This window comes from Nannobrachium achirus (assembly GCF_963921795.1).
Source record: "Nannobrachium achirus genome assembly, chromosome: 24".
Taxonomy (NCBI): domain Eukaryota; kingdom Metazoa; phylum Chordata; class Actinopteri; order Myctophiformes; family Myctophidae; genus Nannobrachium; species Nannobrachium achirus.
Window position 1 is genome coordinate 3,739,414 of NC_137831.1, and position 23,173 is coordinate 3,762,586.

General features: G+C 40.7%; 2 protein-coding genes across 2 annotated transcripts in view; one reads left to right on the forward strand and one right to left on the reverse strand.

The window, feature by feature from the left end:
- LOC308309327 (ubiquitin-like-conjugating enzyme ATG3) overlaps positions 1-19,470 on the reverse strand; it is a gene marked incomplete at both ends in the record, with an annotated part of 29,379 nt that extends 9,909 nt beyond the window's left edge. Inside the window, 6 exons of the mRNA XM_080754876.1 lie at positions 1,034-1,124; positions 3,597-3,646; positions 5,758-5,865; positions 9,580-9,656; positions 18,520-18,593; positions 19,429-19,470. Coding sequence (XP_080611002.1) covers positions 1,034-1,124; positions 3,597-3,646; positions 5,758-5,865; positions 9,580-9,656; positions 18,520-18,593; positions 19,429-19,470 — 442 coding nt within the window. The remainder of the gene's footprint in view (positions 1-1,033; positions 1,125-3,596; positions 3,647-5,757; positions 5,866-9,579; positions 9,657-18,519; positions 18,594-19,428) is intronic.
- The window catches only part of LOC308309380 (uncharacterized protein), a gene marked incomplete at both ends in the record, with an annotated part of 100,582 nt that overhangs the window by 34,570 nt on the left and 42,839 nt on the right, over positions 1-23,173 (forward strand). The gene's annotated exons all lie outside the window — the stretch shown is intronic.

A 23,173-nucleotide genomic window follows, 5' to 3' on the forward strand; every position in this document is an offset into this window, starting at 1 on the left:
TTGGCAAAGTCGGATGACTTTGGCATTGAACTTACCGGGGCGCGTGCGTGTGCGTAGTCCTCGCGAACATCGGCGTGGATGACGGCCGCACATGAGATCCTTAGCGTGGAAGTTTAATCCAAACAGTAAATGAAGCACAATGAAGCTAATGCTGGCTGCCTAGTATCCTGTGGTTCCTGTTTACAATGGAGAGTCGCATCTGAATGACGAAACGAGCCGCTGAGCTTGATGGGAAATGTAGTGTTTTTTATTCCCCAGCAGTATGCTGTGTGGACTGTATTCTATTCTGATACACATTATGAGGAGCTGATTTTCAGTATGAATTGGTTAATGCAATACAATACAGCAGAATGTTATCTCTGTATGAGCTTTTCTATGATGATTTTCCAATAAAAAACGTTTTTCTTTATAAATAACCTAATATATAATATATAATATTTATATATTTTTTCCAAAAATGATAATTGAAAAATAGGGGTCGTCTTATAATCAGAGTCGTACTATATTCGGGCTAATACGGATATATATATATATTATATATATATGGGGCTTTTAAGCCGTGACATCATTTTGTAGGCAGAGGAGAATCTGCCCCCAGAGTATTTTCTGTCCCTCGCTATTTTCAACAGATCCGAGACAAAAATAACGACTAAAGTATAATTCTAACACTTTCCTTTCAACAACAAAGAGAAGAAAAATGTGTAAATAGTAAAAATAGTAAAAAGATTCACGGAAACTGGGGGCAGAAATGCTCCTCTGCCTACAAAATGATGTCATACTTAACAGCCCCATAGAGAGAGAGAGAGAGAGGACAGACGACCGCGGAGGCGTGGACCGCCGCATGAACGGCCGACGAACGCCGTTCACGGGCGTCAGAATGACCGCGTTCGACAATATCGTTCATCAAGCAAAAACAATTACGTTCAGTTCACGTTCGCCCAAAATATGAACGTGTTCGTGAACGATTGTTCTTTGAACGCGTTCGGGTACAACACTGGGTGTGGGTCATTTCAGACCCGTGCAGAGCTCTTACCTTCCATGTCTGCTGCTTCTCCATCCTCATCATCATCGTCGTCGTCTCCGTCGCCACCCGCTCCAGAGTTCACGTTCATGTTCATGTTGTCCTGGAGAAGGAGAGGAAACCTTAGAGCCCATGCATCAGTGGCGTCAGTTCAGAAAAAGCTAAGGTATGGCAACATGACTGGTGTCTTGCACGCGTGAAGGCGCGCGTGCAAGACACCAGTCATGTTGCCATACCTTAAGAAGTACATTCTATTTCCCCCCGTTTCTACGGTTTCTTGGGCTGGATATGGCAGCCTGGAATGGTTGTTCAAGAGCAGCTAAACTTGGCATGTTAGTAAACGTGCCACAATACCTTGTTTAAGTGACCATTTTGTTAAATGTTGTAGTTATTTTACTGTAATTTAACAACATAATACAGATAGACAAAGAGACATTCATGGATTTATATTTAAAGGTAACTTTTATTTCCCCCCCTGGACCCAGGGTATGGCAGCTGCATACCCCTGCCATGCATACTCCACTTTTAGAGCTGAATTTAATTCGGTTCGGCTTTGTCTAAGGCGCCAGATGGAGCTGAATATTTCATATATCCCGGTTTATCAGATATCCACATAGAAAAATATCTAGGTCCACACGACAAAGATATCTAGGTCTAATATAATCTGAGATCCCAGACCTCCACTAGGGGGACAAGCATACACACACACACACACACACACACACACACACACACACACACACACACACACACACACAGTAAAGTCTTCAGAGATATTCGGGTTCCCTGTCTACACGGATCCAGTGAATCGGATATTTTTCAATGTCTTCACTTATTTATCCGGTTTAAAAAATAACCAGTTTCCCAGCCTAAATATCCAGCTTTGTGTGGCTGCAAGCCCCAACAGCACAAAGAAATGTGGGGAAAATGGCAGATCTACAAGCTCAGGTGTCATGATGTGTTCAAATACATGTCCATGTATTTACCAGAGAATCATTCTTTATTTACTTATCGATAATAAAAGAAAATCCCCCTTAAAAAAACCTGCATTATCCACGTTTCACACATATTTGTATGACTTTTTGGCAAAATATCTACTGTATTGATTTTAAATAATGAATCCTATCATATTGCCATGAACGAACAACATCGTCCATGTATCGTATCGTCCAACATGCATCATGATGCATATCGTATCGCTGTTAAAATGTATCGTTACACCCCTAGCTGTGAGCTTGTAGATCAGCTATATACAGTATAATCCACCTTTGCACATTCAAGTCTAATAATACAGGTCTTAAGTGATTAATCACAAAGACATGTATTACAACTTTTTCCATGTCGATTTGTTGGCCAAAAACCTGCTATTTGGTTAACCTATATGAGTCAGATTAAGTTTGTTATTTGTTCTACATTCCAGTTCATTGTCCTGCTCCTGTGTAACTGCAGTAATGTGGTTGTTGTTGTTGTGAGGTTAAAACCCACTGGCTTCACTGCTGGCCTTGTTTATATGGTGATTCATTCCATGGAAATGTTTCTCCAGCAGAAAGGGAAGAAAACATGAGATTCAGAGGTCTGTTGGAAGGGAGGCTCTCTCCATTCCGACATGTCGCCACTCTGAAATTGACTTCTTATTGTCGGAGTGGCGACACTCCCATAGGGGTTAGGTTTAGGGTTAGGGTTAGAGATAGGGTTAGTGTCGGAATGGAGAAATGTCGGAAAGGAGACATGTCGGATTGGAGAGATGCACCCCTGTTGGAAGCACTCAAACAGAAGTGTAGTTTCAATTATGATTAAGTTGTCAAAGCCATTGTGGAAAGGCTGGATAGAGAGTAGCTTACATGCAGTACATCTGATTGTGTTCTAATTCCCCAGTTCAAGACAGATTTAACACCATTAAAGGGATAGTTCACCCCCGAAATGACTTTTTCTCTATCGATTACTCAATATTTTGTTTTGTTTTTGTCGCATTCCTAAGACAATAATTTGAGCAGGCTATTTGTGTCTCCATAGGGAACCAATGCTGGTCATCAAATTATCACATTTACAATACAAACAATGTCTGTTGCTATATACTGTACAATACAAAAAAATATATGTTGCTATACTGTACATCTGTATACTGTACAACAACAACACCACCCTAAAAGGGTTTTCCGGATTGAAGGGTAGAGTTACTACGTATAGGGGTTCCTGGTCTAAATTCTAGAAATGCCTTCTAAAAAACATCAGTGATTCTCACATTTCAAGGTGTTTCAAAATAGCAGATGTACTGTAACTGTAGATCTGCTATTTTTCAATAGTCAACGTTAGTCAAAGTTATGCTTTGCTTTCACGCATCAAACTCTTTCAAGAACAGAGTTAATGCTACAGTAAGTAAAGCTGAGGAGGGCCAAATGAATTCCAGACTGCCATCTTTTTCTGCCGTCGCCAGCAGCATCTGGCTTTGCTTTACTTGTATTCACATGACCTGTAATAATGAGGAGAATGAAGATGGAGGCACGGTTTTAATCACACACACACACACGCACGCACGCACGCACGCACGCACGCACACACACACACACACACGCACCTTGTTGTCCAGTGAGATTTCCCGCACAGCGTCTGTAACTCCTAACACACCTAGTAGGGTGACAGGAATATGAAATCAAAACATTATGGAAGTCAACTCGTACATTCAGAACAGTTTGACAGACAGTATATGCTATAAATAGGACACAAAACTAATGTAAAGAACAGTTCTGTAACAGTGTAATCCAGGCATGTATGGCAACCTTAGACACGGCCATGGGTGCCAACATGCACAGGGAAAGGTGATCACTGTCTGGCACCCTGGCATAGAAAGGTGATCACTGACTGGTACCCTGGCATAGAAAGGTGATCACTGACTGGTACCCTGGCATAGAAAGGTGATCACTGACTGGTACCCTGGCATAGAAAGGTGATCACTGACTGGTACCCTGGCATAGAAAGGTGATCACTGTCTGGTACCCTGGCATAGAAAGGTGATCACTGACTGGTACCCTGGCATAGAAAGGTGATCACTGACTGGTACCCTGGCATAGAAAGGTGATCACTGACTGGTACCCTGGCATAGAAAGGTGATCACTGTCTGGTACCCTGGCATAGAAAGGTGATCACTGTCTGGTACCCTGACATAGAAAGGTGATCACTGACTGGTACCCTGGCATAGAAAGGTGATCACTGTCTGGTACCCTGGCATAGAAAGGTGATCACTGACTGGTACCCTGGCATAGAAAGGTGATCACTGACTGGTACCCTGGCATAGAAAGGTGATCACTGTCTGGTACCCTGGCATAGAAAGGTGATCACTGTCTGGTACCCTGACATAGAAAGGTGATCACTGACTGGTACCCTGGCATAGAAAGGTGATCACTGTCTGGTACCCTGGCATAGAAAGGTGATCACTGACTGGTACCCTGGCATAGAAAGGTGATCACTGACTGGTACCCTGGCATAGAAAGGTGATCACTGTCTGGTACCCTGGCATAGAAAGGTTATCACTGTCTGGTACCCTGGCATAGAAAGGTTATCACTGTCTGGTACCCTGACATAGAAAGGTGATCACTGTCTGGTACCCTGGCATAGAAAGGTGATCACTGACTGGTACCCTGACATAGAAAGGTGATCACTGTCTGGTACCCTGGCATAGAAAGGTGATCACTGACTGGTACCCTGGCATAGAAAGGTGATCACTGACTGGTACCCTGACATAGAAAGGTGATCACTGACTGGTACCCTGGCATAGAAAGGTGATCACTGTCTGGTACCCTGGCATAGAAAGGTTATCACTGTCTGGTACCCTGGCATAAGAGGTGAAAGAGAAGAGTTTTCTTTTAGTAGACAAGGTCTACTAATAGGATTTAAACCCAAGAAAAGCACTATAGAGTAGCTTGTTTACATTGGGGTCCTTTCATACTCATTCCACTGAGGAATGTACGCAATCTTAGACAAAAACAACGACGTGTAGCCAAACATTCTCCAAAACCTTTGATTAATTACAAACCTTTTGCAGGCCTAGATTTTTTTTTCTCCCTCTCATTTAAAAATGCATGTATATTTAAATACATGTATATATATATTAGGGGTGCAACGATACACAAAATTCACGGTTCGGTTCGGTTCGATATTTTGGTGTCACGGTTCGATACTTTTTCGATACAAAAATACAACAGAAATGTCCTTGATTTATAAATGTATTTTTATAACTATGTATTTTTTGTTAACTTTGAACAATACGGTACCCAACCTATAGGGTAGTGGTTCTCTAAGTGGGCTCTGCGGAGCCCTAGGGGTCCTTGAGGGGGTTCCAGGGGAATGTGGATGTGGTGTGGTATTGTATTGTATTGTTCGGTACAGGGTCATTCGGTTCGATATTTCTCGGTTCGATACGATTTTCGATATTCGGTTCGATATGTTGCACCCCTAATATATATGTAATATTTCCAGGAACATCATGACTGGGTGAAACCTAAGCAAGCAGCTTTGGGAACCAACTGTTCCAAAACCATGTGACCTGAACATGTTTTTGTGTTGACATTGGACATGTCAACCTTAGTTTAACTTTCCAAATAAAGCTTGATTAAAACAGTGTGCGTGCGTGCGTGCGTGCGTGCGTGCGCATGCGTATCAGACCTGCATTGTCTAACCCTAACCCAGATTTAATTCATTGCAACTTAAGTGTTAAAACAGTGTGTGCGTGTGTATCAGACCTGCATTGTGATAGGTGTCCACCCATCCTCCGTCTCCATCATCCTCCTCTATGATGGCCTCCAGCTCGTCTGAATACTCCATCTGTTTGCAGCGCTTGTAACAGGGAACTGCAGGGAACACATACAATACATGTATTTATTTATGATTGTAACAGGGAACTGTAGACAACACATATAATACAATCAGGCCTGGAATTTCGTCATTTTAGGGGCAAGGCCACTTGGCCTTTGGTGTTGTCCATTGTTTGAGGCCACAAAGGACAAATGCCAGGGCAGGAAGGCCATCAAATAAAACTAGATTTTAGTCCATTGAAAGAATTTGTTGAATTTAAGGGTTAGGGATGATAACCTAATCTGCAGTGAAATATATAAATGATGGTATTTCTGATCCATGCTCAGCTTCTCAAAGTCACTGGATCAGTTTAAAGATGGGGACTCAGGGAAGATTTAAGCATCTCAACAAAAGACACTGGTGTCTACATGACAAGAAAGAGACACTGGTGTCTACTTACTACATATTGACAAGAAAGAGACAGAGGAGAAAGTGGTACAGTCATCTGGGGCATTAAGGCCACTGTGACCTCAGGTCATGCCATTGGTTTGAGGGGCACAAGGCCAAACTGAGGGGCAACGACGACCATGGCCTTCATGGCCTCCATGAAATTCCTGCCCTGCATACAATACATACATGTATTTATTTATGATTGTAACAGGGAACTACAGAGAATACATACATAAGTATGGGATAAGGTCTTGCTGCGCGGTCATTATGGCTTATATGGACACGACGGGCTGATAATTTCCAGAGGCGGAGCCGAGGGGAATTATCAGCCTGAAGTGTCCATATACACCATGTACGCCATAATGACCAAGCAGCAAGACGTTATAGCACTTATTACCCGGCTAATAAATACAATTAATAATTTGACTCAAAACTAAAAACAAGTATTTCCTTGTTTACAGACGGCTGAAATGCATCCCCCCAAGCGCAACACGGTTGCCTTGGAAAACAAGGAAGTGCTGATCAAATAGAATCCATTTTCTGTTACTGCGTTGTCTATTTCTCAAAAAAGCAGTGCAGTGTGCAACCACCTTAACTCGGGTCAATTTAGACTCAAAGTGGTTACAAACTGATGTCATATTGATGGATTCCAAATATTATCAAAGTATTCTGTGGCATCCCTGGGCTTGCGTCACAGGCCACGACACCCACTTAGAGAAACACTGCACCATACAAAGCTCTCCATTCTCTCTCTGTGTCCATCACTCTCATATCGTGGTGTCGTTGCCAGCAACCTTGTGACCCTCTGTTCCAAATGGATCCAAAATTAGTCACAAGTTCTTGTTATTAATAATAATGTTCCTAGGTTAAATATTTATGAAAACCCACAGACAGACTTAACCTCAGTCAACCTAACACTGTCCCTATTTAGGGTATTGCCATGGTAGTTCTCAAATCTACAAGCTCACAATGCATCAGGATAGATTGTGATCTTTTAGATCGGTTACTTATGCTGCTTTTGCATTCAAGGGCATTCTTTTATGAAAAATACACAACCAAAAACATAAAAAATATTCCGATACCGAATCCGATACCAATGTAAAAATCTAAGTCAGTGGTTCTCTATAGTGAGGTCCAGGGACTCTCAGAATTCCTTGAGGGGGTTTCCATCTCTGAGAGTGGGGTTCCATCTGTACACTCAGAGTTATGGGGGTCCTTGAAATTAAAACGTTTGAGATTACCACGCTGCGAGCTTGTAAATCTGCTATTTTTGAAAAGTCGTGAAAATGTGGGCAAATCTTTGAATATATGTATTTTTTTTAAGTGAACATTTGTAACTCAAACTTTGCTTCAGGGGGGGTCCCTGGAACTAAATGTTTTCAGATGGGGGTCCGTGGCCAAATACATATAATTTTGGGGGTACATCACATGAAAAATTTGAGCACCACTAACATAGAAACATAGGTTTTTCAAAAAACCTTAAAAGAATTTGAAATATTCAAAGAATTGCACAAATGTTCACGCTTTTTCAAAAATTGCAGATCTACAAGCTCGCAGCGCAGCACTGTGCCGTGCTGTGATCTGATATTTCTCAAAGCGCAGGGTCTTTTTATTTGTTTTAATAACTGGAGTTTGTCATCTCTCTCTGAAACAGCTAAATGAAGAAAAGAAATGCTGGTGCAGTTTCTGCTGCCTTGTCCTCGTTTGTAAATTATTATTGTTGTGTCTTCGACAGACTGGTGCCTTGGACTTTTTTTTAAATATTTTAATAAAATATTTTCTACCCAAAAAACAAAGGAAAAACTTGAAAAAAAAGTGAACTTTATTATTTCTGAGCTAGGTGACTAGGCTCAAGCCCCCTTTGATGTCTATGTGTGCACGTGGCTGCCACTGTGAAATAGCAGGCCTTAGAGTTGAATGATGTCACCCAAGGACTTTGAAATAGTAATAAATAGAAACAATTCTTCTTTCGTGTATCATTGTCCTTGATGATTGGTTGAAGACATTTTATTTCACCAGATTTCTTGTTACTGAGGCCTGATTTACACTGCCACCGAAATCTAGCCTGAATCAGATCCACCTGTGTCACATCAAAAGAGGAATCCGATTTGTTTAAAATAGTCTAAATGCAGACAGGTCACATGCAGGTCACATGAAATCTGATTTCTAGAAACCACATCCAGAGGTGGTTTCAAATCTGATTCAAATCTGATTTCTAAAGATGTGTCTCAGTCTGAATGCACCAACCTGATCTAACGAGCCAAGTCACATAATATGAAACTTCTAAAATCAGATGTCATGTGACCTGCATGTGACCTGTCTGCATTTAGGCTCATTTAAGCAGATCGGATTCCAATCTTGATGTGACACAGATCAGATTCAGGCAGGATTTGAAAATCAGTCTGAACACACAGATCAGAACTGTGTCACTTGCAAATGCAGTGTGAACAGTTGGGCCAAAAGATCAGATTTGAGAACAAAATCAGATTCAGATTTGACTGTAGTCTAAACCCAGCCTTGGGAAGGTCATGGAACCGACTGTTGCCTTCTCCCACTTACTAACATTGGCTCAAGCATGATTTGAACCATTCACCTTCTGCATGAAGGGCATGTGCACTAACCACTACACCAATGTCATATCCAAATTAGAAACACTATCCCTACAAAACAGTGTCGCCTTGCATGGAACACCATATATGGGCATGAAGATCTTCCCAAGGGGCACTCCAACATTACTTCTGAGACTCCTACATTCAATCCCTCAAACCCTGCATTGGGTGCTTAAAGTTAAATATTTCAAAAGCTACAAAAGATTTAACGTGGGTGTTGTTGTTATTTATGTATCAGGTCACACTTGTTGGTGGTGATGTCACCAAGAATACTGCTCCCTCATTGGCTCCTGAACCTTGTCTTTTACTGACAGCCACCTAATAGAACAATTTAAGTATTCATCCCAGTGGCACACTGGTCAAAGTGCAGATACAGCATTTAGAAGTTTCTTGGTTCAAGACCAGCAAAGAATGTTCTTTTTTTTTTACTGACTCATAAACATTTATCTAATCTTTCAGTGAAAAGCACACAAGAGAACAGATTAAGTATTAACCATGGTGGTGCAGACACATGACTCCATACCTCCATACAAGAGAACAGATTAAGTATTAACCATGGTGGTGCAGACACATGACTCCATACCTCCATACAAGAGAACAGATTAAGTATGAACCATGGTGGTGCAGACACATGACTCCATACCTCCATACAAGAGAACAGATTAAGTATTAACCATGGTGGTGCAGACACATGACTCCATACCTCCATACCTTCAAAGCCTGATGGAACCCTACCACCCCACCGTGCACTCAGATCAGCTGACACAGGGAGGCTGACTGAACCCTCACTGAAAACACCAGGACAAAGATCAACTTGCCCCAGAAACGTTAGAATGGTAGACTTACTCCTCAGCTGAAGATATTATGTCTTAACTTCTCAGACCCTACTTCGACCCATACAATTAGCATTATTGTCCTAATTGATGTTACAGTATACACATCATGAATGTTGAAATATAACTTAATCAATTGAAAAGTAGCCATGTGTAACTATGTATATCATACGTTGTAAGGCATTGCAGTTAAACCCCACCTGTTCTCACTCTGATCCCCATTCATATCATCCACAGACATTTCATGAAGTATTTATTTAAACATCTTTTAAGCCTCTGACAAAGCCACCGTGGCTTGTGAGGAATCATGACAAGAAACACTATTTCTTTTTTCTCTTTTTTTGACCAAGTTTCACAGACAGGTTGGTGAGCATAGTGGAGCAGTGGTAAAGATATATGTCTTGTGCACTGAAGGTTCTGGGTTCAATGCCACCAGTGAAATGTTTTCTCACTTTAATCACAGTGGTGCCATGGTGAACAAACAGGCCTCCCGATGAAATATAAGGTTTTTGGTTAAAATCCTGCAATAACATAATGCAAAGTTTTACCTGGCTATTGTACCTGTACCTGTAATCTTTCACTTGAGAAGGTGCAATAGAACAGATTAAATATGATCACATTAGTGAAGTGGTTAAAGATACAGGGCTTGTATTAAAAAGTTCTTGGTTCCAAACCAATACGTTTTTTTTCTCCAAGTTTGTACCTGCATAACCACAAGCAGAACCAGCTGTTGTTTTACCTGGCTCCTGAACCTTATCTTTTACTGTAACCCACATAATAGAACAAACTAAATGTTCTTCACAGTGGCACACTGGTCAAACTATAGTCACAGCATCCAGGAGCTTCTGGGTTCCAGACTAGCATAGAATGTTATATTTTCATAAACATTTATCTAATCTTTCAGTGAAAAGCACACAAGAGAACAGATTAAGTATTAACCATGGTGGTGCAGACACATGACTCCATACCTCCATACAAGAGAACAGATTAAGTATTAACCATGGTGGTGCAGACACATGACTCCATACCTCCATACAAGAGAACAGATTAAGTATTAACCATGGTGGTGCAGACACATGACTCCATACCTCCATACAAGAGAACAGATTAAATATTAACCATGGTGGTGCAGACACATGACTCCATACCTCCATACAAGAGAACAGATTAAGTATTAACCATGGTGGTGCAGACACATGACTCCATACAAGAGAACAGATTAAGTATTAACCATGGTGGTGCAGACACATGACTCCATACCTCCATACAAGAGAACAGATTAAGTATTAACCATGGTGGTGCAGACACATGACTCCATACCTCCATACAAGAGAACAGATTAAGTATTAACCATGGTGGTGCAGACACATGACTCCATACCTCCATACAAGAGAACAGATTAAGTATTAACCATGGTGGTGCAGACACATGACTCCATACCTCCATACAAGAGAACAGATTAAGTATTAACCATGGTGGTGCAGACACATGACTCCATACCTCCACACAACAGAACAGATTAAGTATTAACCATGGTGGTGCAGACACATGACTCCATACCTCCACACAAGAGAACAGATTAAGTATTAACCATGGTGGTGCAGACACATGACTCCATACCTCCATACAAGAGAACAGATTAAGTATTAACCATGATGGTGCAGACACATGACTCCATACCTCCATACAAGAGAACAGATTAAGTATTAACCATGGTGGTGCAGACACATGACTCCATACCTCCATACAAGAGAACAGATTAAGTATTAACCATGGTGGTGCAGACACATGACTCCATACCTCCATACAAGAGAACAGATTAAGTATTAACCATGGTGGTGCTGGTGCAGACACATGACTCCATACCTCCATACCTTCAAAGCCTGATGGAACCCTACAACCCCACCGTGCACTCAGATCAGCTGACACAGGGAGGCTGACTGAACCCTAACTGAAAACCCCAGGACAAAGATCAAGTTGCCCCAGAAACCTTTCAGAAGGCAGTTTTACTCTTCAGGTTTTACTGACAATTGAAAACTCACTTCTTTAGACTCCTTCTGAGCCTTTAGTGTGTAATGTAGCGCTATTCGCCCTCATTCGCCTTGCATGTTCATATCATGATTAATTATGACCATCTTCATTGAAAAGCAGGCCTGTCTACCTATGTTATCATATGTTGGAAGGCATCACAGTTAAACCCCCACCTGGGCTTATTCCGGTGAAGTCCTGAAAGTTGTTTTCCCATTCATTTCATCCACAGACATTTCATAAAGTATTTATTTAAACGTCTTTTTATGCCTCTGACAAAGCCAACCCAGATTGTGAGGAAGCACGACAAGACACTCTATGTCTTGCATGCATGATTAATTAAGACAGCTTAAAAATGGGCAGGGTACCCTTGTATTTTTTAAGCTTTCTAATTACTACAGAAATCTTATTCTAGAAGGTTTTTTGTGACCAAATATTTTAGTGAAAAAGGCCTGATAGGACAGAATAGTTGAAGACCACAGTGGAACAGTGGTAAAGATACAATTCTTGTGCACTGAAGGTTCTGGGTTCAATACCAATAGGGAAATCTTTCTCACTTTTAAGGGGCCCCACCATGAAACATTTTTTTCCTTGTTTCTTGGTCTTCCCAGTGTCTCTTCCAGCCCCCAAATAACCCATTCACTAACTCTAAGCCTTGCCTCTCATTTCAGTGAGTTGGAACCATGAGTTCAAGTGGTACTAAAATTGGCTTGAATTGGATTGACTCTACATGGTTCTCAATGTGGTGCCATGCTAATCTTCTCTGTATCACCCGAATTTTAGCCCAATGACTGCACCCTATAGCCAACAAAGGACATACTGGTATCGCTTTTGAAATGCCTAGTTATTTTACATTTTATCTAATCTTACATTGAAGAACACACAATAGACCAAAAGAGGTGCAAATTATAGTTTGTGCAATGGTAAAAACATAGAGTTGGCAACTTAAAGCCCTTGGTTCAAACCTAGCAAGATATTCTCTGCCTTTTACATTACTCATGCACCTTTTTCTGATCTTTTAGTAAAAATGAGACACAATAAAAAGCCAACCATAGTTGGAGTAGTGGTTATGATATGGGCTTTCCTGCCAGAAGACTGATTGTTCAATCCTGGTAAAGATGTTCTGTCAGTTTCATCTGGCTCTGTTACCCCTATCAAATATTTTAATCAAGAACATGCCAGGGATTCTTCTATGACATGGTGGAGCAGTGGTTAAAGTACAGGCCTCATGAACTCAAGTTCCTGGGTTCACTTCCGGTATATTTTTCAAGTTTGAACCAGCATTACCACAAGCAGAACCATTTGTTGTTTATTTATTCTATCTTTCTTTATTTCCTCTTTTTATTTGGCTTTTTGATTTAGTGGATAATCAGGATGTTCTTTTCCCATGTTTTTCCTGGCTCTTGTATCTTCATCTTTTATTATAAAGTGCAAAATTGGACAGAGCAGACATCAGATTCAACAGTCTAGTGGTTAAGATGCAGCCCTTGCAAACAAGAGGTTCTGGGTTCAGAACCAGCATGGGATTTTCTCCATATTTTATCTTGTTGTTTTTTTTGCTTTATTTAAACTTGAAAGAAGTCAACTTTAAGGTTCCAGTGGTGCAGCGGTAAGATCCCTAACTGGCAACCAGAAGGGTCCTAGTTCAAATCCAGCAAAGAATCCTTTATGCTTTTATCTTACTCTTACACCTTTATACATTCTTTTGGTGACAATTTGCAGAGGAAGACCCTCTATTTCAATCTTCATAGAGTAGTGGTTAAGGCTAAAGCCTCTTGGCCAAGAGGTCACTGGTTCAAACCTTGGTCAAGGAAGTTATTTAAAGTTTTACCCTGGTGGTTGAGTGCAATGGTAAAAAAATCGAACCTCTGTTCGAAGTGGAGCTGTGTGTGTGTGTGTGTGTGTGTGTGTGTGTGTGTGTGTGTGTGTGTGTGTGTGTGTGTGTGTGTGTGTGTATTGCAGTTGATGCTCAGGGCAGGCTAGACTCAACAGCACCTCTCTGGTCACCCAGGGTACTATACAGGCTACATACAGACCCACAGACCCACCCACAGACCCACATACCCACCCACATACCCACCCACATACCTACACACACGGCCACGTATAGGGTAGCTTGTGTTCCACACAGCTCCAAAAATATAGTTTGCAACTACAAACTCCTTGGTAAAACCCAGCATAGATATTCTCCACCTTTTAAATCACTCATGCACATCTTCTGATCTTTTAGTAAAAATGTAAGAGACACAACTGAATGTTAACCACCATAGTTGGAGGAGTGGTTATGACATGGGCATTGCTACCAAAAGGTTGTTAGTTCGATCCTGGTAAATAATTTTCTGTCAGTTTTATCTGGCCCCGTTACCTTTATTCTTTTAATCAAGAACATACAAATGAACTGATCAGATTGAGATGGTGGAGCAGTGGTTAAGGTACAGGTCTTACAATCTGAAGGTCCTGGGTTCAAATCCACTGGGGGTCTTCTTCAAGTTTAAACATGCATTACCACAAGCAGAACCATTTGTTGTTTATTTATTCTATCTTTCTTTATTTCCTCTTTTTATTTGGCTTTTTGATGCAGTGGATAATCAGGATGTTCTTGATTTGAAACCAGCAAGAACATTTCCCATGTTTTGCCTGGCTCTTGTAGCTTCATCTTTGATTAAAATCTGCTAAATTGGATAGATTAGACATCAGATTCAATAGTCTAGTGGTTAAGATGCAGCCCTTGTAAACAGGAGGTTTGGGGTTCAAAACCAGCATGGAATTTTCTCTGTATTACATTTAGTTCTTTTAGCTTTATATAACCTTGAAAGAAGGCACTTTGCAAGTTCCAGTGGTGCAGTGGTAAGATCCCTGACTGGTAATCCATAAGGTCTTAGTTCAAATCCAGCAAGGAATCCTTCTAGCTTTTATCTCACTCTTGCGCCTTCATTTAATCTTATAGTGAAAATAAGCAAAGGAATACATTTAGAGCAAACATTCATAGAGTAGTGGTTAATGGAAAACCCTTAAGGCCAGGAGGTCACTAGTTCAAACCTGGCAGATGTCAAAGATATTGTTTATATTTTACCTTGTTCCTATACCTTTAACCTTGAAATTGTGCAGGAGAACAAAGCTTGTATGAGCCATGGTGGTGTGGTGGAGAAGTTACTGGGCCAGCAAGCAGAAGGTTCCTAGTTCAATCCCAGATTAGGGATTTTCCGAAGTTTTACCTGGCTACCTTTACCTCTGATCTTTCACTTAAAAACATGCAAGACAACAGATTCAGTATGAACCTGTGGTGCAGTGGTTAAGAAAAATGCCTCAAAGATCAAAGACTATGAGTTCGAACCTCACCAATGGTGAAGGTACAGGCTGAAAATGGTTCAAGAATAAAAACCCAGAATGAGGAACATGGGTAAATCATGCAAAGAAACCCCCGAAAGATGGTGAAAGTGCAAACTGTGTAAAGAAGAGACCCGAAAGACGGTGAAATGGAGAAACCCGAAAGATGGTGAAAGATGGTGAAATGGAGAAACCCGAAAGATGGTGAAAGAGCGATCGGTAAATCCCCGAAAGATGGTTAAAGACTGTAAACATCAGACTGGAACATGTCAGACACTAACGAGATTCCAAAAGTGACGGCCCAGGCTGGCGGAGACGGAAAGAGAAGAAAGGCTGGCGGAGTGAAAGGAAGAAGAGAAAAGGAGGCAGGGAAGAAGGGGAAAAGCAAACAAAACATTTCTTTTTTTTTTTTATTTAAATTTGAAGCCTCTAGCACCTGAGGGAGGCGGGCTATACTCCTCTTATGGACAAAAGTTGAAGCTGCTGACACCCGGATTCAAACCCCCAACCTTCCACTTATGAGACCTGTGTGTTACCTTTACACCACCAGGTCTTTCACACTTAAATGGTATTTTTTGTCATATTTGAAGTCGAAGCAAGAAACAGCAGACCAAAACATATATTTATTATTGTGGTTCTATTTTTTCCATCATAAAGCGCCTTGGAGAGAGGTGCTATATACATGCACCATTTACCATTTATATATGAGTAATTTGATAAGTTACCAAAAATAGAAAAGTTATTTTCTAATCAAACTTGGGGTTTTACATTCATTTTGGTCTTTACATTACACTAATTACACTAATTAATGGCTATAAAGTTTCAGACGGTGTCATACTACCCCCAAACGTAAATGTTTAACTGAAAAAATATCACTCATGGCATGCAGCATCACATTAATGAACAATTATAAGCTGAGCCACAAAGTTATCAACTGCATTCAGTTTTTTAACTGATTTTAGACAGCATCCTGTTTTTTTTTTATTGATTCTAGACACCATTCTGCCTGTTTGACTTGAAGCTTACATAAAATAGATTCCAACCACTTCTATTCCATTGTCTTTGTTACAACATAAAAACCTTCAAGTCATAATTTACTATGTTCAATACAACCATTATATAGTAAAAGAAACTCATATCATACGACACAACATATCCTATGACAACATACTGTAATATAATACTGTCAAAAACATGAACCTAACCAACCCTATGTAATCCAAAAACACGACAAGGTGGGTTTTGATTTCATGACATCTTTATTGCCTCAAATGCATATTAATAAACGTCTGTCAAAAGGAATTCCACTGTGTTTCTTTGTGTAGTGTGTGTGTGTGTGTGTGTGTGTGCGTGCGTGCGTGCGTGCGTGCGTGCGTGCGTGCGTGCGTGCAAGGGTCGGGTTCGGGCAGAATTTGAGAACTCTATCCCAGTTATATAAACTTACCTCATTGGCTGCCGAGGTGTCTGTTGGGAGGAGAGCAGACATACTTATTACAGGAAAACTAAATCAATAATACATTAATTAATAAAACTTCCAATTAACCATACAACTAAAAATAACATTAACATTGCGGGGGGGACATTCACAGACAATAGATGAGCTACAAGCGTGTGAGCTTGTAGATCGTCTATTTAAGGCTAAGTTGTTTTGGTGCAGAGGGGAAATAATAATAATAATAATAATAAACTTTATTTGTATAGCACCTTTCATACAAAGAATTGCAGCTCAAAGTGAGCTCAAAGTGAAAGGGAGTAGACCTTATTATTTACTTACTTTACTTTACTTTATTTGTTTATTTAGACGGGACAATGCATATTAATGAACACTACATGAATGCAATGTAAATAAGCCGGAATTAGCAAGAATGCTAAATTTCATCCGTAGTCCCCACATGAAGACAAAACAATACATACCAACAAACAGTAACCCTACATTAGGAGAGGGCGCCTAATAACATACATACAAATACTATTTTTCCTGAACCAAGAAAAAAAAAAAAAAAACAACACATATTACTAACAGTACCCTACATTAAAAAAGGATAGTTAAAAATATACGTACATGGCATGAGCTGTACTCTTAGAACTATACATGGTCACAGGTTTGATTGTCAACTAACCATTTTTTTAGATTGAACTTGAAGGATGGAAATGACAAACAGTCTCTTATTGAGCAGCAGATTATTGAGTATTGGTTAAATATCTGAAAATACACATTAACATGAACAGATGTTCTTGATAGGGGGAGGTGGTTTAACCCATTTAGACTGGGAACGCATTATTACTCATTATTTTGAGCTTTAACTATTGAAAAATAGCAGATATTCAAGCTCAAAGCGCTGCACCGAGTGCATTTGTCCACGGACCCCCATCTCAAAGTATTTAGTTCAAGTTGACCCCCAGAAGCAAAATTTGAGTTACACATGTTCGCTTAACTCACTTCCTGCCAATTAAAAATGCCCTCGAGTGGCAATAGTGCCAGCCCTCTCCATAGACTTCCATGTAATTTATAGTGCACAGATCATGCACGCCCATGCACAGATCATGCACCATGTTTGTGCAGGCTGTTCACAGCTTTCAAACAAAAAAAAAAGATTGGAAATCCGTTCAGGCATTCTTGAGATAATGGCCATTATGTTTTACATGTTATGTAAACAAAGATGGTTGCCCTGGGGTTGTATGGGGGTGGAACATGCAAAATCGTGATTGAAATCATGTTTACTAGATTTTTTGGGGTCCCCAAAAAAAAATTATTAAAAATGTTTTTAAAAATTATTATTATTATTTCTTTTTTTTTCTAAGTCAAAGTCGATTTAAGTCGTCTGGCAGGGAAGCCCATAGTGAGAAAGTTGATCTAAAAGTCGTTTGGCACTGTGTGAGTAGCAAAATTTGAGTTACACATGTTCGCTTAAAAGGACATATATTCAATGATTTGCACACATTTTCACGACTTTAAAAAAAGCAGATCTACAAGCTCTTTTACACAAGACTGATGATAGAACTGTGATCAAGTCTGTGAAGCCATCTATGAAATCTACGACAACATTTAATCTGCAACTCATTTGTATTCACTACATGTAGTGGAGTGACTGCGTTTCACTCATCACTGAAACGCAGTTTGGCCAGGTCATTTTCTGATTTCTCATACTCGCTCCCTATAGGCCGAAGTCCAGACTCCCTGTTTCAGCTCTCTATCAGCTAGGGGGTCCCTGCTTCAGCTCTCTATCAGCTAGGGGGTCCCTGTTTCAGCTCTCTCTCAGCTAGGGGGTCCCTTACTACAGGGAGGATAGATTGGCCATTTGATCAAGTCAAAATGAAGATGATTAAACATTGGATTACTTTGTGGATGTGAAGGCTTAAGTGCTGTAGTGTAGCCTATCCTAGTGGTTCCATTGTTCCATTTGTCTCAGGTGCATTCAGCAACTATTTTTAGAGTGTTGGTGTGTGTTGGTGTTATTCTTACCCTCTGGTCACCGTCCGTCTGCTATAGAAGGTGAAGGTCAGGATCCTGATCCACTCCTCAACAATGGATCCACACTGAAGGTCAAACACAAAGGTCACAGGTCACAAACTGATGCACACAGTGATATTTATAATCCATTCATTTCAACAGTAGAATAATGATCCTATAGCTATAGACAGTAATATTTATAATCTATTCATTTCAACAGTAGAATAATGATCCTATAGCTATAGACAGTAATATTTATAATCTATTCATTTCAACAGTAGAATAATGATCCTATAGCTATAGACAGTAATATTTATTATCCATTCATTTCAACAGTAGAATAATGATCAGATCCTATAGCTATAGACAGTAATATTTATAATCCATTCATTTCACTGTTGCTCTTTTACAACAGTAGAATAATGATCCTATAGCTATAGACAGTAATATTTATAATCTATTCATTTCAACAGTAGAATAATGATCCTATAGCTATAGACAGTAATATTTATAATCTATTCATTTCAACAGTAGAATAATGATCCTATAGCTATAGACAGTAATATTTATAATCTATTCATTTCTACAGTAGAATAATGATCCTATAGCTATAGACAGTAATATTTATAATCCATTAATTTCAACAGTAGAATAATGATCAGATCCTACAGCCACAGACAGAGCAACACCAGGGCCTGTGGGGTGCTGGGGAAGGTTATTGTAGTTTAGTGCCCCCCTGTGGAATGTTGGGTGAAGAACAGCCCTTTGTGAGTGACTCAGATTGTAACTCTAAAGTGCGCCTGTGTTCAAAGAAGTTCAACAACTAACTCACATTAAGTCATAACCAGCGTCCTGCTGCCATTTACTATGCACTGTCTCCCTTCAGCGGTGGCCACAGCCAATCATCTGCCTCCATCTCACCCTGTCCTCTGCCTCCTCTTCTCTCACAGCGACTACCTTCATGTCCTCTTTCACAACATCCATAAATCTCCTCTTTGGTCTTCCTCTAGGCCTCCTGCCTGGAAGTTCCAACCTCAGCATCCTTCTACCCATATACTCACTATCCCTCCTCTGTACATGTCCAAACCATCTCACTATCCCTCCTCTGTACATGTCCAAACCATCTCACTATCCCTCCTCTGTACATGTCCAAACCATCTCACTATCCCTCCTCTGTACATGTCCAAACCATCTCACTATCCCTCCTCTGTACATGTCCAAACCATCTCACTATCCCTCCTCTGTACATGTCCAAACCATCTCACTGTCCCTCCTCTGTACATGTCCAAACCATCTCACTATCCCTCCTCTGTACATGTCCAAACCATCTCACTGTCCCTCCTCTGTACATGTCCAAACCATCTCACTGTCCCTCCTCTGTACATGTCCAAACCATCTCACTGTCTCTCCTCTGTACATGTCCAAACCATCTCACTGTCCCTCCTCTGTACATGTCCATCTCACTGTCCTCCTCTGTACATGTCCAAACCATCTCACCGTCCCTCCTCTGTACATGTCCAAACCATCTCACCGTCCCTCCTCTGTACATGTCCAAACCATCTCACTGTCCCTCTCCTGTACATGTCCAAACCATCTCACTGTCCCTCCTCTGTACATGTCCAAACCATCTCACTGTCCCTCCTCTGTACATGTCCAAACCATCTCACTGTCTCTCCTCTGTACATGTTCATAAATTATACATAAGAAAGAGGCCAGCAGTGTGAAAATAGCCGATCTACAAGCTCACAACGCCTCGTAGTGCGAGACGTTTGAGCTTGTAGATCGGCTTTTTTCACAATACTTATCCGTGGAACAGAGTCAAACTAAATCTACTGCCTCAACTCCTACAATTCCCAGTGCTTGTCGGGGGGTGGGGGGGGTCCCCAGTTCAAATATGATTATTTTGGGGAGGTTGCAGCCTGACAAGGCTTGGGAACCCTTGTGATAGACAACCCAGTGGTCCCTGCTTCAGCTCTCTCTCACCTAAGGGGTCCCTGCTTCATCTCTTCCTCAGTCTAAGTCTTAGACTGAGAAAGAGATGAAGCAGGGACCCCTTAGGTATACCTCTTAGACTCTAAGAGGTCCCTGCTTCAGTTCTCTCTCAGCTAAGGGGTCCCTGCTTCAGTTCTCTCTCAGCTAAGGGGTCCCTGCTTCAGTTCTCTCTCAGCTAGGGGGTCCCTGCTTCAGTTCTCTCTCAGCTAGGGGGTCCCTGGCCTGAAAACCAGTGAGGACCCCTGATGTAGTGGTGTTACAGGGAGGGTAGATTGTCCATTTTATCAAGTAATAAAATGAAGATGATTAAACATTGGATTCACTGTGTGGATGTGCAAGGTTTAAGTGCTGTGCATCTTTACACAAAGGAAGCAAGCACGACTCCAATTCATCTCCTCCACCTCTCTGAGCATTTTTTCGGGAAAGTAACTTTTACAAGAACATCTCTAAAAGAGAATACCAGCACTCACGGAACTGTCATTTAAGGCACTTTAATTTAAATCTACAAGTTGGCATGGCACGCCACAGAGCAAACAGCACAACGTACGTGTTTCAGCGTCAAGCCTTCATCAGCGTTGTACGATGCAGTCACATTTTATAGTGTCTGCAGGGAAGACAACTTCCCACGTCTAGGAAGAAGTTCCTACAAATAGAAAAATAAAAGTTTGCACACCAATTTATGCTCCCAAAAGAGTAAGTTTACTTGTGGTACCACAAGCAAACTTACTCTTTGGGAGCATAAATTGGTGTGCAGACTTTTATTTTTCTATTTGTATACACTGTCTTAGTCCAGCACCCAGCCTATACTGGCCTTGGATGTGCTTGCCTTTTGGCAAGGAGTCATAAAAGGAGTGATGCGTTTTTTTACCGCATGCGACAAGACGCACAAATCGAACTGGGTTTGATCGAGAAAAAAACGCACGGCCGCAACCACTCTTCGCACGGCTAATTCGGATCCGGTGTGCATGAGGTCGTAGAGAATCATTGTTTTCTTTAAAAAAATGAAATTGTCCGTTTTATCCGTGCGGATAAACGCGCCTGTGTGCAAAGGGCTTTAATTAAGTGCTGTGCAGCCTATCCCAGTGGTTCCCACACTAAGAAATGGACATTACATTACATTGTGAAAATAGACGATCTACAAGCTCTGATATTTTCACAATATTTATCTGTGGAACAGAGTCAAACTAAATGGAATGTCTACAATTCCAAGAGCTTGTCAGGGTGGGGCAGTTCAAATAGGATTATTATGGGGGGGTCCCCAGTTCAAATAGGATTATTATGGGGGGGGTCTCCAGTTCAAATAGGATTATTATGGGGGGTCTCCAGTTCAAATAGGATTATTTTGAGGGGTCGTGGCCTGAATAGTTCAGGAACCCTTGGGCATTAGGCATGCTATGGCTGTGTCTGCATTGTGCTGCCGCTTGCTGCAGGTATGCAGTGTTTATTGTTTTAACAATAAATATGAAAGATGAGATACACCAAAACAGTCTAAATACAGATAACCTTGTTCCCATGCCCTGAGCACCCTGCAGTGCAGTAATTTATCATGTCTCCAATAATGTAAGCATGTTCATGTTCTTGTGTTTGTCTCAGGTGCATTCAGCAACTTGTTTTAGAGTGTTGGTGTTGGTGTTATTCTTACCCTCTGGTCACCGCCCGTCTGCTATAGAAGGTGAAGGTCAGGATCCTGATCCACTCCTCAACAATGGATCCACACTGAAGGTCAAACACAAAGGTCACAGGTCACAAACTGATGCACACAGTGATATTTATAATCCATTCATTTCACTGTAGCTCTTTTACAACAGTAGAATAATGATCCTATAGCTATAGACAGTAATATTTATAATCCATTCATTTCACTGTTGCTCTTTTACAACAGTAGAATAATGATCCTATAGCTATAGACAGTAATATTTATAATCCATTCATTTCAACAGTAGAATAATGATCCTATAGCTATAGACAGTACTATTTATAATCTATTCATTTCAACAGTAGAATAATGATCCTATAGCTATAGACAGTAATATTTATAATCTATTCATTTCAACAGTAGAATAATGATCCTATAGCTATAGACAGTAATATTTATAATCTATTCATTTCAACAGTAGAATAATGATCAGATCCTACAGCCACAGACAGAGCTGGGGAAGGTTATTATATAGTTTAGTGCTCCCTGTGGAATGTTGGGTGAAGAACATCCCTTTGTGAGTCACTCATCTCACTGTCTCTCCTCTGTACAAACCATGTCCAATCCATCCCAGTCTGGCCTCTCTGGCTTCATCTCCAAAACATCTAACATGCGCTGTCCTTCTGATGAACTCATTCATCACAGCAGTGGTTTCATTAAAATAGTCAGATAACAAAATTATGTGCACAATTTGGGGCAAACACACACACACACACACACACACACACACACACACACACACACACACACACACACACACACACACACACACACACACACACACACACACACACACACACACACACACACACACACACACACACAGTTAAACCACTGATAAACATCATCATCATCATCATCAACCAATAGTAAGAAGTACAATTCTCCTATAGATCTGTCACAGTGTAAACAGAGAAAAGCAGCAGTGAATCACTCTGCTCTCTTTTCTAAATGATTCTAACATGAAGGACACATCCA